This window comes from Abrus precatorius, unplaced genomic scaffold (genome assembly GCF_003935025.1).
Source record: "Abrus precatorius isolate BTA unplaced genomic scaffold, Abrus_2018 Scaffold3, whole genome shotgun sequence".
NCBI lineage: Eukaryota > Viridiplantae > Streptophyta > Magnoliopsida > Fabales > Fabaceae > Abrus > Abrus precatorius.
In genome coordinates, this window is record NW_020874373.1 from 17317307 (window position 1) to 17340315 (window position 23009).

General features: G+C 28.1%; 2 protein-coding genes across 3 annotated transcripts; one reads left to right on the forward strand and one right to left on the reverse strand.

Moving 5' to 3' along the window:
- The first annotated feature begins 1636 nt into the window (after nucleotides 1-1636).
- On the forward strand, nucleotides 1637-13849 carry LOC113862001 (acyltransferase-like protein At3g26840, chloroplastic). 2 transcript variants are annotated; one of them, XM_027495146.1, is made up of 15 exons: nucleotides 1637-1717; nucleotides 1911-2302; nucleotides 6774-6825; nucleotides 6990-7045; nucleotides 7324-7482; nucleotides 8140-8244; nucleotides 8962-9068; nucleotides 9413-9534; nucleotides 10107-10215; nucleotides 10381-10511; nucleotides 10754-11123; nucleotides 12450-12563; nucleotides 13075-13160; nucleotides 13301-13410; nucleotides 13507-13824. In XM_027495146.1, exons 2-15 carry the CDS (start codon nucleotides 1951-1953, stop codon nucleotides 13695-13697), a joined length of 2064 nt encoding a protein of 687 aa, XP_027350947.1. In that variant the 5' UTR covers nucleotides 1637-1717; nucleotides 1911-1950; the 3' UTR covers nucleotides 13698-13824. The 2 variants fall into 2 exon arrangements, with proteins under 2 accessions (XP_027350947.1, XP_027350946.1); XM_027495145.1 differs by lacking the exon at nucleotides 1637-1717 and having other exon boundaries at nucleotides 1766-2302; nucleotides 13507-13849.
- Nucleotides 13850-17967: 4118 nt separating this feature from the next.
- Nucleotides 17968-18513, reverse strand: LOC113862265 (zinc finger protein KNUCKLES). Its single transcript, XM_027495357.1, has one exon. It carries the CDS (start codon nucleotides 18511-18513, stop codon nucleotides 17968-17970), a length of 546 nt encoding a protein of 181 aa, XP_027351158.1.
- Nucleotides 18514-23009: the final 4496 nt, after the last annotated feature.

Here is a 23009-nt window from a genome sequence, read left to right on the forward strand (position 1 = left end):
TTTTATTAGTAATAATATTAATATATAATAATTAATTTTAAATTTAAAAATAAATTAAATATTATCATATATATTTTATAGAATTATTTTTTATTTTATAATTATTAATTATAATATTATATTATAATATAATAATTTATCCGTGCATTGCACGGATCACCTATAAATCTTAATTAAAATTTTAAAATATATAAAATATCTAAAATTTTCATATGAAAATTTATTTATCTTATTTTTTAATTTATTTATATTTGATATTATTTAATATAATATAATTTTATTATTATATTTTTTATTTAAATTATAATTTTATAATATTAATATATACTAATTACAATATAAACAAATTTCTGTGACATATAAATATATTTACTAATCTATAATTAAATTTTTATAATAATATTTATAATATTTAAAGTCACATATAAATTATTTTTAACTGTTATATTTATTTTTTATAGATAATTTATTTTAAAAATAATCAAAATTTTCATTTAATATTTTTTATCTTTCTGTTATATTAAAAATAATTAATTTAATATTTAAATTGTAATTATTTTAAAACTAAATTATATATATATATATATTTAATTATAAATATACGATTCAATAATAAGAGATTAAATTATGATACTTAATACATAACAATAGTTTCAGAAATGTAAAATAGGCTTATTTAATAAAAAATTTATTTATTTTATCCTTAAATTGTGTGCTATATAATTTTATAAGATAAAATAAAATACATAATTTTATTCCTTCAATAATTTTTATCTTAAAATATTTTAAATATTTTAATTTTTTTATTAAGAATCCTTATATTGTAGTATGTATATATACATGTTAAATTATTACAAATTAATTATAAAAATATTTTTAAATTTTGTAGAATTAAATTTATAATTTATAAATTCAAATTATATTTAAGTTTAAACTTTTTACTTTTAAAGTTAATTTATAAATATTTAAAAATATATTATAAATCTTTATATAACATATGAAATATTTTATTAGTAATAATATTAATATATACTAATTAATTTTAAAATTTAAAATAATTTAAATATTATTATAAATATTTTATACAATTATTTTTTATTTTATAATTATAATATTATAATATTATATTATAACATAATAATTTATCCGTGTATCGCATGGGTTCACTTCCTAGTAATTTAAAAAACTAGAATTTAAATTACACGTGATTAAAGATAAATAGGTAAAAAAATTATTTTTTAATCTCAACTAATTCAAAGAAACCATATTAATTAATGATCTTTAGCTAAAAAAATAATGAACACTAATAAGTAAAAAGATATATATACACACTAACACTAAAAAGTTAATAAGTTTTTTTAATATATTTGTTTAAATGCACAATTAATTTTTATTATTAATTAAAAGACAGAATCAAATTATATGAATCTTGTTTTATTTTGTAATTTTAATTAATACTAAGAAAATGATTTTCAAAGGACATGTTATAAAACTTGTTACCAACTGCCAGCCAAACTCGCAAGACATTGAAAATTTGGCAGACATAAGAGATTGAAAAGCAATTAATACTTGCCATAAAAAAGAAAAGTAATTAATATTAATACTTTTTGTATGAGAAAGAACAAATCAAAGGTCACGCACAAGCAAAAATACGGAACAGACACTGGGCACACACATCCCGAAGACTCTTACACCATCCAACAAGGAGCGTTTCAATATTTGAACTTTCCCCATTTACTTAATTTATCCACTTAAAAAATATTATATAGTACATATTATATATATTCAAGTATGTACTAATGTGTATTTCACTTCCAGATTCAGATTTTCATTTTCTCAATAATTGAGTCCTCACATTTTCCTCAATCATCATTTCTTATTTGCCTTTTCTCTTGTAACTGTCTCAAAAGCTCTTCAGATTTGAATCTCCCGTAGCCGCCAGCAATCGCCATGGCGGCCTCTGGAGCCTGTCTCTTCCCCGCCGCGCTCTTCCGCCGTGAGCCGCTACCGCATGTCAGAAAACCAAACTCCCCACGGATCCCGAGCACGGCTCCTCGCTTCGCGGTATCAGTAGACCGGGTTCCGGTGACGCTGGAGGTGAAGCGCGAAGAAGGAAGCGGTACGGTGGAGAAAGAGAAGCGTTGGGAAGAGAAGGAGGAGAAGCAACAAAGAAACGGTTGGAAGGAGTATTTCGAGCAATCGAAGGAGTTGATCAAACCGGACGGTGGACCGCCACGGTGGTTTTCGCCGCTGGAGTGCGGTTCGCGGTTGGACAATTCTCCTCTGCTGCTCTTCTTGCCGGGTCAGTACTTTTTTTCTTTATGTTTTTTTAATTATTCTAAAATCTTAGATTGCGAGTAAAAATCTATAATAAAAATTTAATATATATTTAAAAGGTCATAATAAAATTTTTATGTATAATAAATTTAAATTTAATTTATATATATCGATAGAATAAAGACGTTAATTATTAATTGTCATATTAATACACATTTAATTTTTTATAATAATTAATATAAGAATTATATAATTTATTTTTATTTTAACTTATTAAGTGTGTAAAATAATATATTAAAATTTAATTTAATTAATTATTATTATTATTATAAATAATAATAATAATAATAATAATGTTATAAATTTTAATAAAAATTTGTTATACTTAATACACGGTAAAAAAATTGTTATTTATTTGTTCGCTGTGATTTGCCCTGTGGTTTTTCTCTTTTCAGTGGTGCTCCAATTTCGTTTTCAGTCGTTTGTTTTTGCTATCTTTCTGCCATGCGATTGTGACCACGTCTAATGTATATCTTAAGTCGCATGTGTTTTAATATAATTTATTATGTATTTAATTATTAGTTTAATTTTGGTATATAATTAGCGTAATTTTTTTTACAATATTAAATCATTAAAATATATTGTCAATTTAATTTTTATATTAATTATTATATAAATCAATAATTATTACTTATGTAGCAAGATAGTATGACTTTTTTATATCATTAATTATTAATATATTTAAATTAAATTCTTTAATTATATTTAGTAGTTTAAAATTAATTTTGTAAATTCTAAATTAAACAAGACATTAAATTCATATTTTTCTGAAATTAAATTTTTTTTCCTCTAAACCCACCTTGGTATCGTCACAATAGTAACGCTGAAAATGAAAACTTAATACACATTTCGAATTAAAGTGAATCTAAAACAAAGCAATTTTGATGGAAAGTTTTCCTCTTTACATATGTGGATAAATTTATCTTTTAAATGCGTAATTATAAATACAAATGTAGAAATTCAATAAAGTAATATTATAATATATTATTTATGAAAATATTTGTATTAATACACATGTATTTATATATATATATATATATATATATATATATATATATTTTAAACTATGTTTCTTTTTTAGAAAAGTTTATACAATTTTAAATATTAGATTAATTCTATGAAATTTTATGTATTGCTAAATGGTAAAATTGAATTTATGGCCAAATCATCTTCTACTAGCGGAAATTCATTAAAATCTGACTGAACCAACTGATTTATTAGTCAGGTGGTGTGTTAACAATTGCATTAAAAATACTATTTCCAAAATATTTAATACTTTTATTAAATATTTTTAATTATTTTAAAAATAAATAGATAAATATTTGTTAATTAAAATACATGTGTTAATTAAAAATTTGTTAACAAATATTTTGGAAAAAAGAGAGTCAAAATATTTATTTAACACATGTATTTATTGTTAATTTTGACTCTCTTTTTTCCCAAATATTTTCATACTTTACGTGTTGAAATCAAGTCTCACTTGCCGAATTAAACGTTCTAGATTTGAAAGCCTTGTCAGATTTCCTTTTAACAACACTTTTTTGAAATTTGTCGTTTACTTCAAAATTTTGAGTGCCATGTAGGAATAGAATTGGATTTATTTTCAAGTATGATTGCCTTTATAAAGGCCAAAATCATGTGTTAATTTCTTTTTGTATGAAAGTATGATAAGGCGAAAATCCCCGAATCAACTTTCAGGTTTTGAGACTCCATGAAGATATTTATGGGGAAAAGTAAGATCATAAAATGGAAATTAGTGGGCGTTTAAGATATATATAAAAATATTACTTATTTTTCTTAATTTATGTGTTGTCTTCTTAAATAGGTAGATATAAGAATAAAAAAAATAAAAATCTATAACTAAACATTTCTCAATACTTGAAATGACACAATGGAAGTGACCCGCAGATATTAAACATAGTTTAAGCTTAAAAGCCACTTTCGATTCTATAGAAATTCTGTAAAGATTGCGTGAGGACAACATAGACACGAAAACAACAAAATTACTTGGACATTAGTGCTCTACGTTTTCGGTGGGAGTCGTTGCTTTTCCACAGTTCATACACGATCAAGGTAATGATACGAAGTATTCAAAAGATTTAGACCAAAAAAATAAAAGACTTAGAAAGATGAGACAAAAAGAAATTTCCTGAAGGCCAACACATGTAACAGGTAATGGTACGGAGTGATGACCCCATTTTTGTTAGGTTTAGCTAATAATATACATTAATAACTCGTCAAGTTTCATTATTAAATTCAATTCAATTTTGTAAACGTTATATAATCACGTTTACGCACAGATGTATAACTTTATAATCTTGAATACAGTTTTGATATATCCCTTGAAAATAAAATTGCATGTGATTCGTTTTGATATGAATAACTTAAATTTCTATCATAATTATTATTGTTATAAAATTAAAAACTAATTAATTTTATAATATTTTATATTGTTATAGACAACATAGTCCTAGTCAACGAATCAAAAGGAAAAGTTAACTTGAATGAAAAGATTTTTGTTTGAGTAGAAATAAAACAATATATGCAATAATATGATGGTCATCTCATTGGTTAATTATGCATGTAAGTATGATGATATTATTATGCAACTCTTTTATGTGGATCATTATTATCAGTAGCTATTTTAGTCATTTTATTTTGAGAACACATACAAATTATTGGTAAAAGCAATAATTTATATTTTTAAATTAATCATTTTGAAATCAAATACATGAATAAAAAACTTTATTTTCTTCTTCTAGAAATTATTACAGGTCTCATCATACATTAGAATTTAAAATTAAAAATGATGTAATATAATAAGTCTTTAAGTTTTGGTATTTAGAATTGATTTTAATGAATGATAGAAAAATTAATGAAGATCTTACTCATAAAATATATAATTTAGGTATATATAGTGTAGAAATACATCAAAAATTATTTGTAATTGTAAAATTTCTATATAGTTAAAAGAAAAATTTTATGATACTACTGTATTATTAATTATTTTATATAGTAGTAAATGTTAAATTTTAAAGAAATAATATAAAAAAAATTATAATTTTGTTTATATAAAAATACTAAGATAGATGAATGATTACTTTATAAAGGACAAGATAAAAAGTGATTATATACACAAGAATATTAGAAGTATCTATTGAAAAAGATTTTAAAAAATCAATTAAATTAGTTAAGACATGTGTAACGAAGGTTGATAGAGGTATTAGGAAGAAGTGTGAATGACATAATTTTTAATCTAATAAAAAAGAGTAAAGAGAATTAAAAGAATTTTAAAAGAAATTATTAAAAAAGAATAATAAATAATATATAAAAATTTATTTTTAAATAAATTTAATAGTGTCATATGATATATGTAACCAACCTCGGTTGTTGAAATAAAGTTTGATTGTTATTGTTATTATATTACAAGTCATTCTCATATTCTTAACTTGATGTTTGCATAACTCTTAGACCTTAAAACTATAAAAAAAAGTTTTCCTTTTTTTTTTCCTATATTTATAGTATTATTCACGAACATTCTAAAAATTAGACTGGTTTGTATACGATTTATTAATTAATAATAACCTAGCTGAAATTAAGTTCTGATCAAACAATTATGATAAGTACATTTTTAATATTATCAAGTTATAAAAATTTAAAATATGCAAAATTTGAAACTGAAGTACCAATGTAATATTATGTCTTCTAAAATAAAAAAAAATTTCAATAATTAAAAGGCTAAATCAAAACTATTAATATGTAAACCTTTACGTGTATCTTTGGTTTAATAAAAAAAAAATCAATTGAAACCGATTTTCCACTTTTTGATTTTATGGTTGGTTTTGGTTGTCTGTCAGAACCGATATTAAGGTTTCCACTGGTTTTGACGCATTCACCAATGTTTCTATTGAATTGATTCACCTGATCTAATATTTAATATTATTATTTATCGTTGTATATGCACTTCATCTAATTAAATATGAAACATTATTCTCTAAAGTGTTGCCAACAAAATTGTACAATTGATGAACAGTCGAGTCTATTGAATATATTTTCAGGTTTTATTCTTGATTATGTCTATAAAAAAGTCTTTGTTAAAAGAAATAAAGTGTACTTTATTCTCGACAGTTCAATAGAAATTAGTGTTAGTTGGAAATAAACTTCTTTCTCAAAACAATAATAAATTTTTTTATAAAATAAGCTAGTATTGCTTTTGCAACATAAACTAAACCGATTACTCAATGCTGCAGTAGACTGTAATTAAGGTCCAGCCAAATTTTCCTGCCATCTTGATCTAGTACACTACCGAAGTTTATCTTCTAAATTATTTATCACCGAAGATTAAAATATATTATCTGTTCTTCATGTCATGATATGAAGCAACAAGGTTACTCATAAATTTATTTGTATGAATTACTTGCATTCCAAATTGACAGGTATTGATGGCGTGGGACTTGGACTTACTTTACATCATCAGAAACTGGGAAGGTTAGTATTAAGTGCACTCTCCAAATTGTTATTTTAAGAGTACACCTTCTAGTTGACGAGATGAATTAAAACCCAAGGGTTATCTTCTAGCTTGATGCTGGTCTTATATTATTATTGACTGATATGTAAGAAATACTCCTTTTGTTCTTTTTTCTTGAATGAAGGATTTTCGATGTGTGGTGCTTGCATATTCCAGTTGCGGATCGAACACCATTTACAGGTCCTACTTTTTCTCTGTACTTCATTGCTCATTGCACTATTTCGTGCTTAAATCGAACTCCCTGACACTAACCATTTGTTTATTCTTTTGTTTTTGCTCCACTTACTGACATGCTTTTTCATAAAATTGATATAAAATGGTGTGAAGAGCATGTTTATTGTGTTGTAAATGGGATCACATGTTTTTCTTTCCCTTACATTTTCATAAAATTGATGTTGTCTTGCAGTGGTCTATTATTCCTGCTTAATTTTATTGTTCTGTATATTTCCCTGTTGCAGACCTTGTGAAAATAGTTGAGAGAACAGTTAGGTCAGAACATCAACGTTCACCTAACAGACCCATTTATCTTGTTGGAGAATCTTTAGGAGGATGCCTAGCGCTGGCTGTTGCAGCTCTTAACCCTGATATGGACCTTGTACTAATATTGGCGAACCCAGGTAACTACTTGGTGAACTGAACTTGAGAATCTCCAGTAGCCATAATGTGTTATTACTTCACTATTTTATGTACACTGTTCTGTAAAGTTTGGCTATTACTACTCTGACATCATAAACATCACTGAAAGTGTGAGCTGAACTTGAGAATCTTCAGTAGCCATAATGAGTTATTAATTCACTATTGTATGTACACTGATCTGTAAACTCTGGTAATTACTACTCTGACAGCGGAGAGCTGTGAGTGTTGAAGAAATAAGTCAAACATTGACTAGAAATTAAAATGTAATATATATCTTTGGCTTGGCATTGGCTTGGGAGTTTAAGTTTTGGATCACATTGGTTGCTAAGTTAACCCTTGTGTATCATCTCATATTCGGCAACAACAAAGAATTGGTGTTAGTTCATTGATATTTTAATGGCAAGCCTGATAATCGATGTAACCAAGCTTTAGCCTGATCACAGTTGTTGCTTATGAATATGGTGGGGTCAAGTGTTTTCAGAATGATGCCATTCATTGACAGTATGGTGAACGTTTGTTCTTTAACTAGTGCTTTAAGTGCAAGTTCCTATACAATATCCCACTTGATTTGCTGTAACAGCACATCAGTTCAAGATGCACAAAGTACCTGATATCACATTCACCACCCAATTTGGCAGCTACTTCGTTCAGCAGGTCACAGTTGCAACTTCTAGCACCATTATTGGAAGCTTTGCCTGACCCACTCTCTCATGGCCTGGCTGACATTCTCAGTTTAACAGCAGGTTTGTTTATCTTGCACAGCAGTTTTTTCTTTATTGGATAGATTGATATGATAGATACCTAATACTGAAAAATGGTAATTGATTTAGAAAAGGGACTACTCTTAAAATACATACATGATGTTGGAAACCTGGGGAAAAGCTCCATCTGTACTTCTGTAGGTTATTTATGTTACTCGATTGTCTCAGTTGTAGGTGTCTGGTTGTTTTCAATGCTTCAAATCATAGGTATAATGCCTTTCTTATGTTCTTTTTTAATTCTTTAGTGAGAAATGTTCATGGATTTTATGTCATCACATATAAATGAGATTTTTGTAGATCTAACTCATTCCTTCCTTTACCGTTTGAATGGTTCATGTCTTTTCTGGTGTTTGTCAATGTTTCTTTCCGTAATTGTTTCCCAATCTGCATTCCTATCATGACATAATATTTAAATGGCGACTAGCTGAACAAAATTTCCCTATTTTTGTTGCTTTTGCTCTTTTTTAACATATATTCATGAATAAAATTTCAGTTAATTAATTTATTTGGCAAGTAACGTAACTTCAATATCTTTCGGAACTTGTGCTAAATTTTCTACTACAATATCCTTAAGCACTGAATAACTTTTAGCTAAAGATCATTTATCATAGATGATAGATCTACGTTCTGTCTTTATCTTTTACCTAATAAAACAAGGCCTTTCTCCATTTAAGCCTTCAACTTTTCTTGTAACATTAGGTGACCCTCTGAAGACTGTGTTGGACAATCTGGTCAAAGGACTTCCTCTACAAAATACAACTAGGGAGCTGGTGGAGGATTTTACTACTTTCTCATCATCTTTGCCTGTATGGTTCAATTTTATTTTATTTTTTTGTTCAAAAAATGAGGAATTCCTATTGGAAATGCAATGGGTGACTTTTTCCTTAGGCTTTGGATATCTGATGCTTATGTGTGAGTACTAATGGCAATGCTTGAGGCATATTCCAGGACAAATCCAAACTGAAAACTGGATAGCTCCTTTTCTTTTCTCTGTTGTAACTAAAATGTTGTAAAATTGGAATATGCTGGGCTTTTGAAGAACATGGATGAACATGACTGCATTTTCTTTAATTTGGTTTGTTGGTGCTCGGATTGAGCTTTCCCTTCATTTACTTTCAATAATGAAATTTTAGTTTTATGGAATTCTCAGGTTCTTGCTGACATATTACCAAAAGAAACACTTCTTTGGAAACTAAAGATGCTTAAGTCGGCTTCTGCATATGCTCATTCACGTCTTTATGCTATCAAAGCTCAGACTTTGATACTTTGCAGGTTTGTTCTCTTTGGCATTGTACACCTTATATCAGTCACAATAATGATATGGAATCATATATACTTAGTTAGCTTTTCACTTTCTGAACACTTAGCAGAAATACTATTCAAAAAACAAATAATAGAGCGAGTGCTAACTGACAATTTCTTGAGCATATTTTACTTCTAAACCGTAATCTTCATGATGGAAACAACTAAATCAAGTAGCTTTTCTGAAAATGCTAGACTTCTAGTTAAGCTTCAATATGTGGAATCTGCTAACTGAAGTATCTCATGATCTATTAACTAGTTACTGATCAAATTCCATGTGTTAATTTGGCCAAGAAATACAATCTTAAATGGTAAGTAATTGAGTTCTATCTAAAACAAGATTACATTACGATGAACCTAATGGATTTTCCATTCCTGACTGTAATTCCTTTTATATAATCTGTGAATTAACTTCAATCGAATAACGAATTTCCATGGTGGATAATAAATTAATCCCGCCTGATATCACATATATACAGCATATTTCAAGTGTATGATTCTTTCTGGAAAGTGAAACTGAATTTTGTCATTTGTCCTTTTAGTGGAAATGATCAGTTACTTCCTAGTCAACAGGAAGGTGAAAGACTAGTTCAGTTACTGCCTAAGTGCGAGCTTCGTAAATTTGATGACAGCGGTCATTTTCTGTTCCTGGTATATTTTTCTCCATCTGCATGCACTTGTTCTGTGTTAGCATTCATTCAGACTGAATGATAGCCATTCATCATGATCCTTTACATCTGATAGGAGAAAAAGATATCAAATATCGGTTGAAATTCTAATAGACCCTAATATGGTGCCTTTTTTCACTGCTAGCAGGAGGGCAGCATTGACCTGGTAACGATCATCAAGGGCACTTCTTACTACCGCCGTGGCAAGTATCATGACTACGCATCAGATTTTATACTACCTACACCTGATGAAAGCAAAAAAGTAATAGAATCAAACAGGTACAGTTAACAGTATCAATTTGATCATATACAAATTACAAGAAACTTTATAGTATGTTTTATGAAGATAGTAGAGTGCAAGGAGAGCTCAAACTATTGCTTAAAATGATAAGTTGCTAGAAAAATTATTGTCTTGATGACTTATATGTCTAGCAATATTTCTTTGTTCATTTTGTTTAACTGGATTGTAGTATAATCAAACTAATTATAACATGGGCATTTTTCGCGCATAATGCTTCCAGTTTGGTTAACCTTGTCACAAGTGCTGTTATGCTCTCGACTTTGGAGGATGGGACGATTGTAAAAGGCCTCGCTGGAATTCCTTCGGAGGGGCCTGTTTTGTTGGTTGGGTACCACATGTTGCTGGGATTAGAAAAGATTCCCCTGGTTACTCGGATTTATAGGGAAAGAAATATCCTTGTTCGGGGGATAGCACATCCCATGATGTTTGTGAGAGCTAAAGATGGAAAATTGCCAGATCTATCTTCTTTTGACTCATTCAGACTTATGGGTGCTGTTCCTGTAACACCAACTAACCTCTTCAAGCTTTTCTCCTCCAAGTCTCATGTCCTATTATATCCCGGAGGCATGCGCGAGGCTCTTCATAGGAAGGTAAATCCCAATAACTAAACTCTTCCTATTACAAGTCAATTGATACTTCCACATCGAATTATGAATTTACTCATTTGGCTCCGTCTAAGGTCTGTCTGTGACTCGTATATTCCACCTTGGACCTAAATGTTGTCAGTAGGGTTAGAGATTTTGTAAAGTGCATGTGAATCTTGTATGAATTGAACGGGTCATTAGTTATCACTATTGTATATTTTAAATTTCACTTAAGTGGAAAAAAAGTAGAAAAAAGAAATTGCATGAAATGCCACGGGTCATAGTCATGCTCTGGAGAACAAAACGACTTTCTCTTTACAACAACAACCTAGCAATACCATAATGCTTTATCATAAACCATGTTTGTAGACAAACCATTGGGCTCTAAATCCTTTTTAATGGTTTTACTTATAGCATTTTTCGGTCTCCTTCCTCCAGCAATTGAGTTAACCTCCATTTAATTTATTTTCCCTTAGTTGGTTTTCTAGTCTTTTCCACAAATGCTCAAACCACCTAAGGCATGCTTCTACGGTTCTACCATCTTTATATAATAGTTGCTATCTCAACTTTCTTTGTAATGTATTCATTCTTAATCCAATCTTATAGTCATCCAAACAACATTCTCATCTCTGCTGCATTGAGTTTATTTTTGTTATTGGCTTTTTACAGTCCAACATTAAGTTCGATCCTCACATAATCGCAGGTCTTAATAGCTCAGTATGATGGACAAAGATACTTAAATTGTGTGACTTGTGATATGGCGTGGACTTCAATTTTCACCTAAGCTAATATTGATACGCCTCCTACTAAACTTATAACTCGAATAAAAGCCATGTGCTTTCAATTATTACTTTCCCGTAATAATCATAAAATTACTTAAGTTAGTTGATTCTGAGATGGTATTTAGTGCATTGGATTTACCAAGCTAGTCTTTTAAGATTTGTGTGTCAAACGTTTGACATGCAATTTCGCAATGTTGGAAGTAAGTGCATCATATTCTTTTCTACTGTCTGGTGCACTTGGCATATGACAACATTTATGTTGGATTATGAAGCATCAAACAATCAATGCAAATGCATGTAGTATCATTCTCACATTCAAACCTATTTGGTAACACTTTTTGAAGAGAAATAATGGCTTTTTTCAATAGCTCTTCAGGAAGCTGCAAAGACAAGAAAAGTGATTACTGATTAGTTTTCAAAATTAACTGAATCGCCCACTTAATGAGAAAATTATTAGGCTTTGTAATTTTTTAGGCGCACTTTGTGTCTGTCTCTGTATGTATGATCTGAAAGACTCGTTTGAAATCTCTAGCATTGTAATTATTCTCAGGGTGAAGAATACAAGTTATTCTGGCCAGAACAATCTGAGTTTGTCAGGATGGCAGCCAGATTTGGAGCCAAAATTGTACCCTTTGGTGCAGTTGGAGAAGATGATTTTGGTCAAGTAAGTACTGGTATTTTCCTAGTCAATCCTTTTCCTTTAAGAAGTTAGTGGCAGTGTGTGATTAGTGGTTATTATGGAAAGCACATTGCTACTGAACTTTCATATTTTCAAACTTTTATACTGTCATCTAATCATGTATTAACTAACATAAAGAGAAAAAGTAAGAGAAACTGAAGTTTTCTATTGTTTAGTTGAAGAGAAAACAAAGGGAAAGTAGAGAAGAAAGAAAACTCCGGGAATTAAAGTTTGATTTTTCTAACATGTACCGCACACAATAAAAATATATGTATATTCAACTATTTAACATGTTTTTTTATCATTGAACGGTCATAAATATTAACTGTAAGCTTTTCATATTTTCTACAGACGTTAGAGATTAGCTACGACTCTAACAGTAACTGAAAACACTCTTAATGCATGATGTCCATCTTTGAATTTCGTTTTCTCCATGGATGCCTTGAATCTGGATTTACCATAACACATCATAGTCACACCACATTTGTCTTTTCAGGTAGTTTTTGATTATGATGACTTGGTGAAGATTCCTCTCTTTAGGTCAGAAATAGAAAGCCTCACAGATGAGGTTACGCAATTGAGGTATCTGAAATTTACACGCCATATTATGAAACATGACTTGTTATATATACATCTTTATTTTCCTTCTTTTCCATCTTCTATAAAAGTATATAAGTATATATTTATATTATTATATATACCTTGTATGTTGTGAAATCTAGGACTGATACTGGTGGTGAGGTGGCAAATCAACAAGTGCATTTGCCTTGGATTTTGCCTAAAGTTCCAGGCCGATTCTACTATTATTTTGGAAAAACATTTGAAACGGAAGGTATGCCAAAGGGATCTTTCACAGCTCGAAATCTTCATGAAATGTGGGGGTAAAAATTATTTCGGTAACGAAATTGATTGTGATATTTCTTGACAGGAAGGAAACAGGAACTAAGAGACAGGGAGAAATCTAAAGAATTTTATTTACAAGTGAAATCTGAGGTTGAGAGATGTATTGCTTATTTAAAGGTGAAACGAGAAAGCGACCCATACAGAAGTATACTGTCTCGGCTATCATACCAAGCCACAAATGGTTTTGAATCCGAAGTTCCAACATTTGAAATTTGATTGTTCTGTACAAAAAATGGTAATTTTCCAATTCATCCAGAAGGGCCTATTTATGTAATTTGCCAATAGTTTCAGGCACTGTTTTCTGGCCAGCGGATATGATTTCTCAGAGATGGTCGGAATACAATTTTTCCAAAGTTTAAATCAATAAGAAGTAAATGCAAATTGGGAAGGAACACAACTAATGTTTTAAATAAAGAATCTTGACGATTCGTGTTTGAAAAGTAGGTGTTAAAGAATTAATGAATAATAATTTTATGATAAAAATTATGTTAAAATGTTTAAAAAACATTACGATAGGTGTATGGACATTTTTTTTAATCTAATTCTGTCATTTGTAATTCTTGGACAATGGCATGAAATCGGAGGTACCTTTCTGAGCTCTAATCTAACTACTCCATCCGATTTTTTTAACGCTAAATCTTTTACACATAAAAAAATTATTGATATTCTAAATTCTATACAAAATTATTACATATTTTTTTATTATATTTTCTACCTAATGAATTGATTATTTTACTTATTGGTTATCCTTTACTAAGAAAATATTAATTATTAAAGATAAAATTACAAAAAAGAATAATTATTTATTAGTTTTATGCAATGACAACTGAAAAATAAACAAAATAAAATTACTAAAATATTAAAAAACGGACAATGTATATTTTTTCTATAAATTGGGGATATTTATTGTATCAGATTGAACTGATGAATATAATAATTCAAACCAAAAGAATAAAAATGTTTTAGATTAGTTTAATTAATTTGTTGATTTTAGTTCATGCCCAAATCAAATCAATTAGAATCAATTTAATTCTTAAATTCATCTTTTTTTAAAAAAAATTAAACTAACTCGATTATATGGTCAACATGTTGGGTTTATATTTACTGTCCAATATCTTTATTATATTCCACATAATAAACCTATTATAGACATATCAATCCAATAGTGATGCCAACTCGATAAATTTCCAGGGGTGTATCAAATTTCACTCAATGGAACTTAAAATATCAATAAATTGACATAAACATCTGCAGTTAACAGTTTTGGAATCGTAGTTTTATTTTATTTTTCTGCCTACCTTCATATTGTGTCCATGAGAGTGTTAGTTGTAATTATAGAATAGAAAAAAAATATTATTATTTGAGGGATAGAATTAATATTAAACAAAAATTTCTTACCAGAATGATGTGACGTTTTTACTTATTTATTTCTTGATAGATGAGTGTTAGTATTTATTACTTTATTTATTTAACTACTTAAAATTTTGCAAAATTCTAACTATTTTATTGTTTTCTTAAAAAAGACTAACTATTTTGTTCTAGTTGCGTAGTTACTCTATAAAATATGAAATTATTAGGCAGACTCTAGCTCCTTCGAGTTTCTACACCTAGATAAAGATCCCAACACAAAATCAACTTTAATATTAGGGTTTTTTAAAATAAAAATATTTGATTAAATTTTTAGGATATAAAAATATTTCTTGAAATGATATAATAATTTTTAATTGTTAATAAAACTAATCCATTTAGGGAGTGCTTGAAATAGTTTTTTTAAAAGATTTGTTGCAAATAGCTTATGATTCATTCAAATATATTTTTTACAATATTTTGATATTTATTGATAGAAATTATTCAAATAAAATACTTTTACCTTATTTTAATTAATTTCATAATCAAATTTATGTCATATAATAAGAGTTTACTAATGAATCCTTAACTAAACTGTTTATTATTTATTGTAAAAATTAATATTTATTCCAAATTCACCTTAATCTATTTGAATAAAATATTATTAATTTATATATCTTTAAAAACTATAGCATGATTAAATAAAGATAATTTAATATATTTTTCTTTGAATAATAGCTTTAATATTAATTTTTTTCACTTCACCAAATATATTAAATAAAGATAATAGATAAGTAAGGATGTTATTAACTTTCTGTTATAATCTTATGCAATGATAGACCTTCGTGACTTTTGCTTTCTATAGAAAAAGTGGGAAAAAAATAGTGATCATATGTTTTCTGAAGTATCATTTTAGGAAATAAAATGTAAAATTGCTGTCAATGATTATAAAAATTAGCAACTGAGATTAATATAACACACAATTACTATACACATGCATGCATTTAATTAATTAAACTTCAACAATTAATTTTCAACCAATGTCTCTAACTCTTTGTTTTAAAAGAGTCAAATCATAAAATGACTAGAAACCTTTTTTAATAAAAAAATATTGAAGTACTCTTTATAAATTAATATTATTTTTAAAAAAATATTATTGGTAAGTTTTTTTTTTAATTCATCCGTAAGCAAAAATATTTTAGGTAATGGACATGTGTTAATGCAAATGTCAAGATTTTATTTTCAACTTGACTCCTTCCTATCTATTTCTCTCTCATAGTTTAAAACTATAAGAAATTTAAAGAAACACTTCTTTAAAGAAATTGACTTTATTTTTATTTAAAAATATTTCAATGATAATATATTTACTTTTTATCTATATTATCTTAATTCTGTTATACTTATTATTACAAAACTATCGAAGAATTCCCACCAGCACAGTTCTTAATTGATTATATTTTCATATGACATTTAAATGTATCAATGCTTTTCATATATAATCACCAAGCACCATAAACATATTGACAAGGAAAATAATTTGAACACATTAAGTAAATTTTTATTCCATTCTTACAAAAATTATCGAAGACTGGATCCATTATTAATTAGATATTGAAACATATATAACCTGATTATCAAACTAATAATCTGATGCTTAAAGGACGATCTTCAACAGAACTTAATCATTAACCAACAAAAAATAAAGTTTCAAATAAGACTGTTAAATAGAAAATTTAAGCAGCACTATCATAAAGTTTTGTAAATACATAAGGATCTGATACACATGCAGGAGAATCACATTATTTTAATACGAATTAACCATCATAGATGTGATGTCGAGGTCCTGGGGAGGATGATTGACTGATTTAGGGTTTTCATTGTATATTGGATACAGCGATTACGTTTAATAACAATAATAATGGTCCTGAGTTGATTGATAGCAACAAGTTGAAATAAGTGAAGTTATGAATAAAGTCGAGTCCCATGAAAAGCTAGAGTATGTCGTTTTGAAATGCTAGGAGAAAGAGCTATATCTAGCTTCATAATTTGGCTACAATGAACTACATCGACGAGGTCCCTCGTAAGGCTTTAATAATAATAATTGCACAAAGAAAACACCAAGGTCTCATCACACCCTCTTTTGAGTAGGAATCCACTTTACTTGATTTGAAACCATTCTCATCTCATGTGTTTTACTTCCCCCTTTCAGCTAATCAACAAAAGATGAAACTCCTCCTTCACCAATTCTTTTGCCAAAAGGGAAATTATACGAGAAACAGAATATATGTTAGAGATAACACTAACACACATCAAACCAATACACTCTTTCACTCGTCAATATCCATAATTCTCTCCTTAACCCAAACTCCATCAATCCCTTCCAAATCAATCACCAAAATAAATAAAGATGATGGACGTTCATATCAATCACCCATTATAACACTAAATTATTTTTCTCACACGCACTTATACTTATCTACTCGACTCACTCTCTTATATAACCATATTTTGCAAACTTAACAATATACAAGACAAGTTTCTATACGTAATTCGTATAAAACTTGGCTCCTAGTACGTATAATCAAACTTTGCTACTAATAATGTTCACCGTGTGCAGTGCAATGCACTGAATTGTAATAATAACTTTGCCAATTCATAAAATGTACGCGTCTATACTTTGGTTATAATCCAAATATTCCCCGGTTCGCGATTAATGTAGACGTTGTTTTAGCACATATTTGAACATGATGTTTGTGTGTAAGTGTAAATGAATGGGCGTATAGTAGCTAATTTCAAAGAGAGAGAGAGAGAGAGAGAGAGAGAAGATGAACAGTAAAGAAGCTAAAACGAAGCAAAATGGCATTAACCTAAGAGTTAAAACAACAAAGAAAAATGCTACTATAAATAAAGGATATTGAAAGTGAACAATACCGAAAGTCTAAAAGATTAGTAGTAGCTTGAGAATTGAACTGAACCTAGCACTTCATAATTAAACTAAACCACATCATTAACTCCTTTCTCATAAAAACTAACAAAAAGAGAGAGAGACCCCACTTGCATATTTGTAACCTTGAAAAAACAAAAAGAAAGAAGAAACTAACTTGGAGAATGTAAAGCTTAAAGAAATAAAAGAAGGGGTTTAAAGGCGAAGGGTGAGGTCGAGGTTGACATGTTCAGAAGCATCAACAGAAGCATTGTGTTGAGGGGTGGAAGTGGATGAGGCGGCATGGAAGGGAAGAGAGAGAGTGGCGGTGCTTGCAACGTGGTGATTCTGAAAATGTAGAGGTTCCACATCGAGCCAGTAAGGGTGGTGGTGGTGGAAGAAAAGCCCATGAGGAGATGGGGCTTCGAGTTCCGGAATGGCCTTGAGCTTGGGCTTGGGCTCAGTGATCTTAAGAGAAGGCTCCAAAGACACAGGCGAAGGTGGTGGCAGTGGCACGGTGTTGTTAATGTTGTTGTGGTGAAAAGGGACGTTGGTTCTTCTTGCTGCGGCTCTTTCAAGCTTGTGAGCATTTTGGTGCCCACCGAGGGCTTGTGAAGTGTAGAACATGCGGTGGCAAAAGTGGCATTGGAAGGTTCGGGTGGAGGATGAGGGTGGTGGTGGGTGTGGTTGTGCTCTCTTTGCAACCGAACCTTTTGAGGGCTGCTTCAGGAACTCGTAGATAGCCGCAGGGTGGTCTGCCATAATTCTCTGAGAAAGAGTGTGTGTTGCGTGAGAGAGAGATAAGAGAGATAGAGAATGTGTGTTACTGAGCAGAGAAATGAGAACGTTGTTATATATAATGTGGGGGTTTTAGTGGTTTATTCTTCTTCTAAGTTTTGGTTTGCATCTCAATAAGCAACCTCCGTGTTCTGGGGGCTCACCCAATATGATTCGTTCACATATGAAATTACCCATTTGTCTACCCTCTTTGGATACTATCATTGGGACAGATATTTCTTTCATGACTCAGCTTAAAACTCACTAAAATGAAAAATTAATATATAAAATTTAGTCACTCTACTTTTTAACTCTTTAATCAGCATTTCAAAATTATTATTTAGCAAAATTTTTAAGTTTGTTATAACATGTTCTACCTTACCATTGCTAAAATCACCTTGTTATCCATATTATCTACTTGTTAACATATCAATGCATCATTTTTTCGAAATAATAAAATTGTGCTTTTATTTTTTAACAAGGCAATGTAATGTAATTGTAACGTTATAGCTAATGGACAAAGACTTGAACTTTCCGTTGCTGATTGCAAACTATGGCACATAATATAACTTAAGTGACTTTGTTCACTCATTATTTAAATGGGGTGGAAGTAAGAGGAATGAAAGGAGGTGAGGTGAGTGATATGGAGAAAAGGACAAGAAGAGGAGAGCATGAGAGAGTGCAGTTAGGGGCAGTGTATGGATGAGAGAGCGTTTGCGTCTGATACTGACACCACACACACACACACACACTCACTGGCAACTCTCTCTTTTCTCTCCTCTCTTTATGCGACACCACACCAATACGGTTAGGGCATCAGCTACGTTACTCTCGTCCTAGGGGCCACGTATGATTCGACCACCCTTCCAATTCCAATACACCATTTCCCTATTTCATTTTTATTTTATCACTATCACTTTTCATTAGATGACCCCTTAATTTTATTCAATCACTCTCTTTCCCTAATAGGTTCGTTCTATGATGTTTTAAGCCTCCAAATTGCTCCTCTTTCGTCATCACTGCTTTGCTTTGCACTTCAAATAACGGCATCATGCACTCCTTTGTTATGGTCCTATCAGAACCAGATAGGACGCATAAATATGTCATTTCACTCATTCATTACTACAAAATGCTCATAACACTCCTTATACTTTCAAATACTCCACAATCAAATTCATGTTAAATATAATGATAAGACAAAATATTTTTAATAATTAAAACTTATAAGTATATTAATTTATTTTATTGGTTAATATAATATTTTTATTTTAATAATATATTTTAAATAAAATTATCTATTTTATAAAATTATTTAAATAAATTTTGAAGCGGAAAATATTATTATACAATAATATAATATAGGCATAAAATAATCTGTAATTGTTATACTACTATTCTGGTTAACGACAAAATACTGTTTATTTTTAATAAAATGTTTTGTATTTTTCCCCTTTTAAGAAAACATTTTTTTTTCTTCATATTTTTGAATAGTTTCTATCTTTTTTAATTAATCAACTTAATCATCTAAACTAAACAACTTGATCATGGTAGATGATAAAAATCACACCCAAACTCAATCAAACACTTCTAATTAGTTTGGACAATTTTTTGTATAGCCCAAATAAATCCAGTCCAATAATGTCCCTTCTTCAATTAAAATCAAACATAGTAAGATATTTATAGTTTGTGTGATGAAGGGTAAAAAAACATAGCTATAACACATTTTTCAGTTATCAATTAAAAATTATAATATATATAATTAATCTGTTATGTTCCACTGAGTTCAACGGTCCTCGTGATTTTGCAACTGAACTTCCTGCCTCACTACAATTTCAAAGGTTCTCGTCTTGATAGACTCAAAATTCTAAAAATTGAAAATGGCTATTTAGCAAACTTATGTTCAAAATTCTAAAAATAAGCTATACAAATGGTTTGAATCCATGTTATAGATTTAATTAAATTAATTTAAGAAAATTTAAATTTATTTATGTTTTAAATTTAATGATTCAAATTCTATATTTTAATGAATATAAGACGAATTTATAAAGTCAAACTATAAAATACTTGGTTTTTGCTAAGTAAAATAAATATAATATATTTATTTGAAAAGATCTACATGTGTATCAAAATATTTTATATCTTGTATTTAATTAGATACCAGAACAAATAAGCTAATCACATAATTTATATATATTATTATATAAATAAAGTATATTAATTTAATAATATTTTTTGTATTTGAAAATAATTATGTATGGTTAAATATTATTTACTATTTATAATATTAAATATAAATAGTTTTATATTTAAATATTATAAATCAAATATTAAAAGAACTTATAGGACACACAAGAATGAGCTCGTTAGAAAAGTCAAATTTTATTTAAATTAAAATTATTACTTAATTAAGTCAAACTCATAATAATTAATGAGCTTAAATATTGAACCATGCTCATAAGAATTTTTATTTTTTTTTTCTATAAGAGCATATTACATAACCTTAGAGTGTGTGGCTCCACTTACTTATATGCAATTACTACATAGCGATAATGAAAGACTTTAGCACCTTTGTTTGTGTGAATAATTATTGAGATATGGCTATAACCTCCATGTTTGCTAAACCCAAATAATTATGAACCAAATTTGTGTGCATATGTTTGCTTTGAAACTATGGTAGTAACATGAACATCTAAAAATTCTTATGTTCAGCTATTATTAACATATATATATTAATCCTATCAATTTTTTGACAAGTTAAACTCGTGTTAGATTATTAACTGTAAAAAAAATATTGACAATATTCTTTAAAATGTACACTTTGAAAAGATATAAAATAGTTACAGTATGAGTACTTTAGATATTAAAATGAATAATTACAATATTTGAAACATCAAATATCAAATAGTTTTGAAAGAATATTTAAAAACTTGATTTTATAAAATTATATTTAAAAATAAATTTTGCTTGAAAATTGTTATCCTAACAAGGTTGTGCTAGCATTATTTTGTAAAATTTTCAATTCACACACAAAAGTACATCCTTTTTATACTTTTGGTCTAACATTTCTTCACGAATAATGCAAGTTTGATTGGACTTAACTGTGTGTTTGAGGGATTTGAATTCACTTTAGTTCATTCAAGAATTAAACACTTTTGTTTTTGTTTAAACAAAAATTAAATTCTTTTTAGGGAGCAAGAGGTGATGAGAAAGAGCCAAAGGTTCTGTTTTTGTTTAAACGAATTTAGATTTGTTTAAATAAAAATTAAATTGATTTGTGTTTAGACGAGAATATACAAATTTGATATTAAATAAACTTGATTTTATAAAATTAATTTTACTTAAAATAAATTATAATTACATGTTTAGCTTTGCATTTAACTACTTAACAAGTGGATTTTTAAGTTAAGAGTAGCTTATACATTCTAAACCACTTATATGTCTTACTCATCTGAACATTAAAACATGTGCTAAATTAATATTTTATACTTAATTTAAAAATTAACAAATTTTTAACTTAACAGTTACAAATTATCACTTCTATTTAGAATCAAAATCAATTTTAATTTAAATATACTAAATATAGTATAAGAATTAAACCATATTAATATATATTTAATTTGATTTTAAATCTTTACTTGTTTCTAAAAGAGCAGCGTCAAAATTTGTTTACTTTTTTCAAAAACTCAAGTTAAAAGCTTCAACCACAATACAACATGTGTGAGGTACTAATGCAAGTTTAAACTTACACTAAAATTGTTGTAAAAGTACATACTCATTAATAACATCCTATTAAATTGTTAAAAAGCTATTCAATCATTTTTCTTTTAACTAACATGTACTAGATTTTAATCTTGTCTTATATTAAATATTACTCTTTCTAATTCTTTTTTATAAGAAATAAAATAAAATATTTTCTTAATTCTAATTATAAAAAATATAGAATAAATTTAAAATATATCAATTACTAAATTTTTTTATACTATTTTTTATTATTAAATATATATTTACAAAACAGTTATTACACTATCTACACCATATAATATTATAAATATTTTTAAATAAAATTTATACTTATAAAAACATAATTAATTCAATTATTTTCTTTAATCTCAATAATTTAATCTTTTATTTTTTATAAAAAGAACTGAAAGAGTACTTAGTATTAATATGTTAAGAAAATTATTAATTTAAGTAGTTAGTACAATAAGATAATTGATTCCATAAAAACACTCTTTCTAAACGTGCTAAAATTATTACAATAAATAAATGATCACTTTAGTATTTAGCTGGATAAACCTATTTTTAATAAATAAAAATATTATTTTTTAAGATATATTAAAAACACCCCCTTTTCTTTAAAGATACTAAGAAAGCTAATCCATGAGAATCAACAATCTATTGATTATATAGCTAGTCATCAATCAAGACATCAATACCCAAGGAAAAAACGAAGATACCAACGGAATTTCCACTCATATTAC

Excerpts from the sequence above, each read along its gene's own strand:
- LOC113862265 (XM_027495357.1), bottom strand. The coding sequence starts at position 18,513 with ATGGCAGACCACCCTGCGGCTATCTACGAGTTCCTGAAGCAGCCCTCA.
- LOC113862001 (XM_027495146.1), top strand. The coding sequence starts at position 1,951 with ATGGCGGCCTCTGGAGCCTGTCTCTTCCCCGCCGCGCTCTTCCGCCGT. Across the intron at positions 2,303-6,773 it reads TCTGCTGCTCTTCTTGCCGG|GTATTGATGGCGTGGGACTT; the intron begins GTCAGTACTTTT and ends CCAAATTGACAG. Across the intron at positions 9,535-10,106 it reads CAGACTTTGATACTTTGCAG|TGGAAATGATCAGTTACTTC; the intron begins GTTTGTTCTCTT and ends TTGTCCTTTTAG.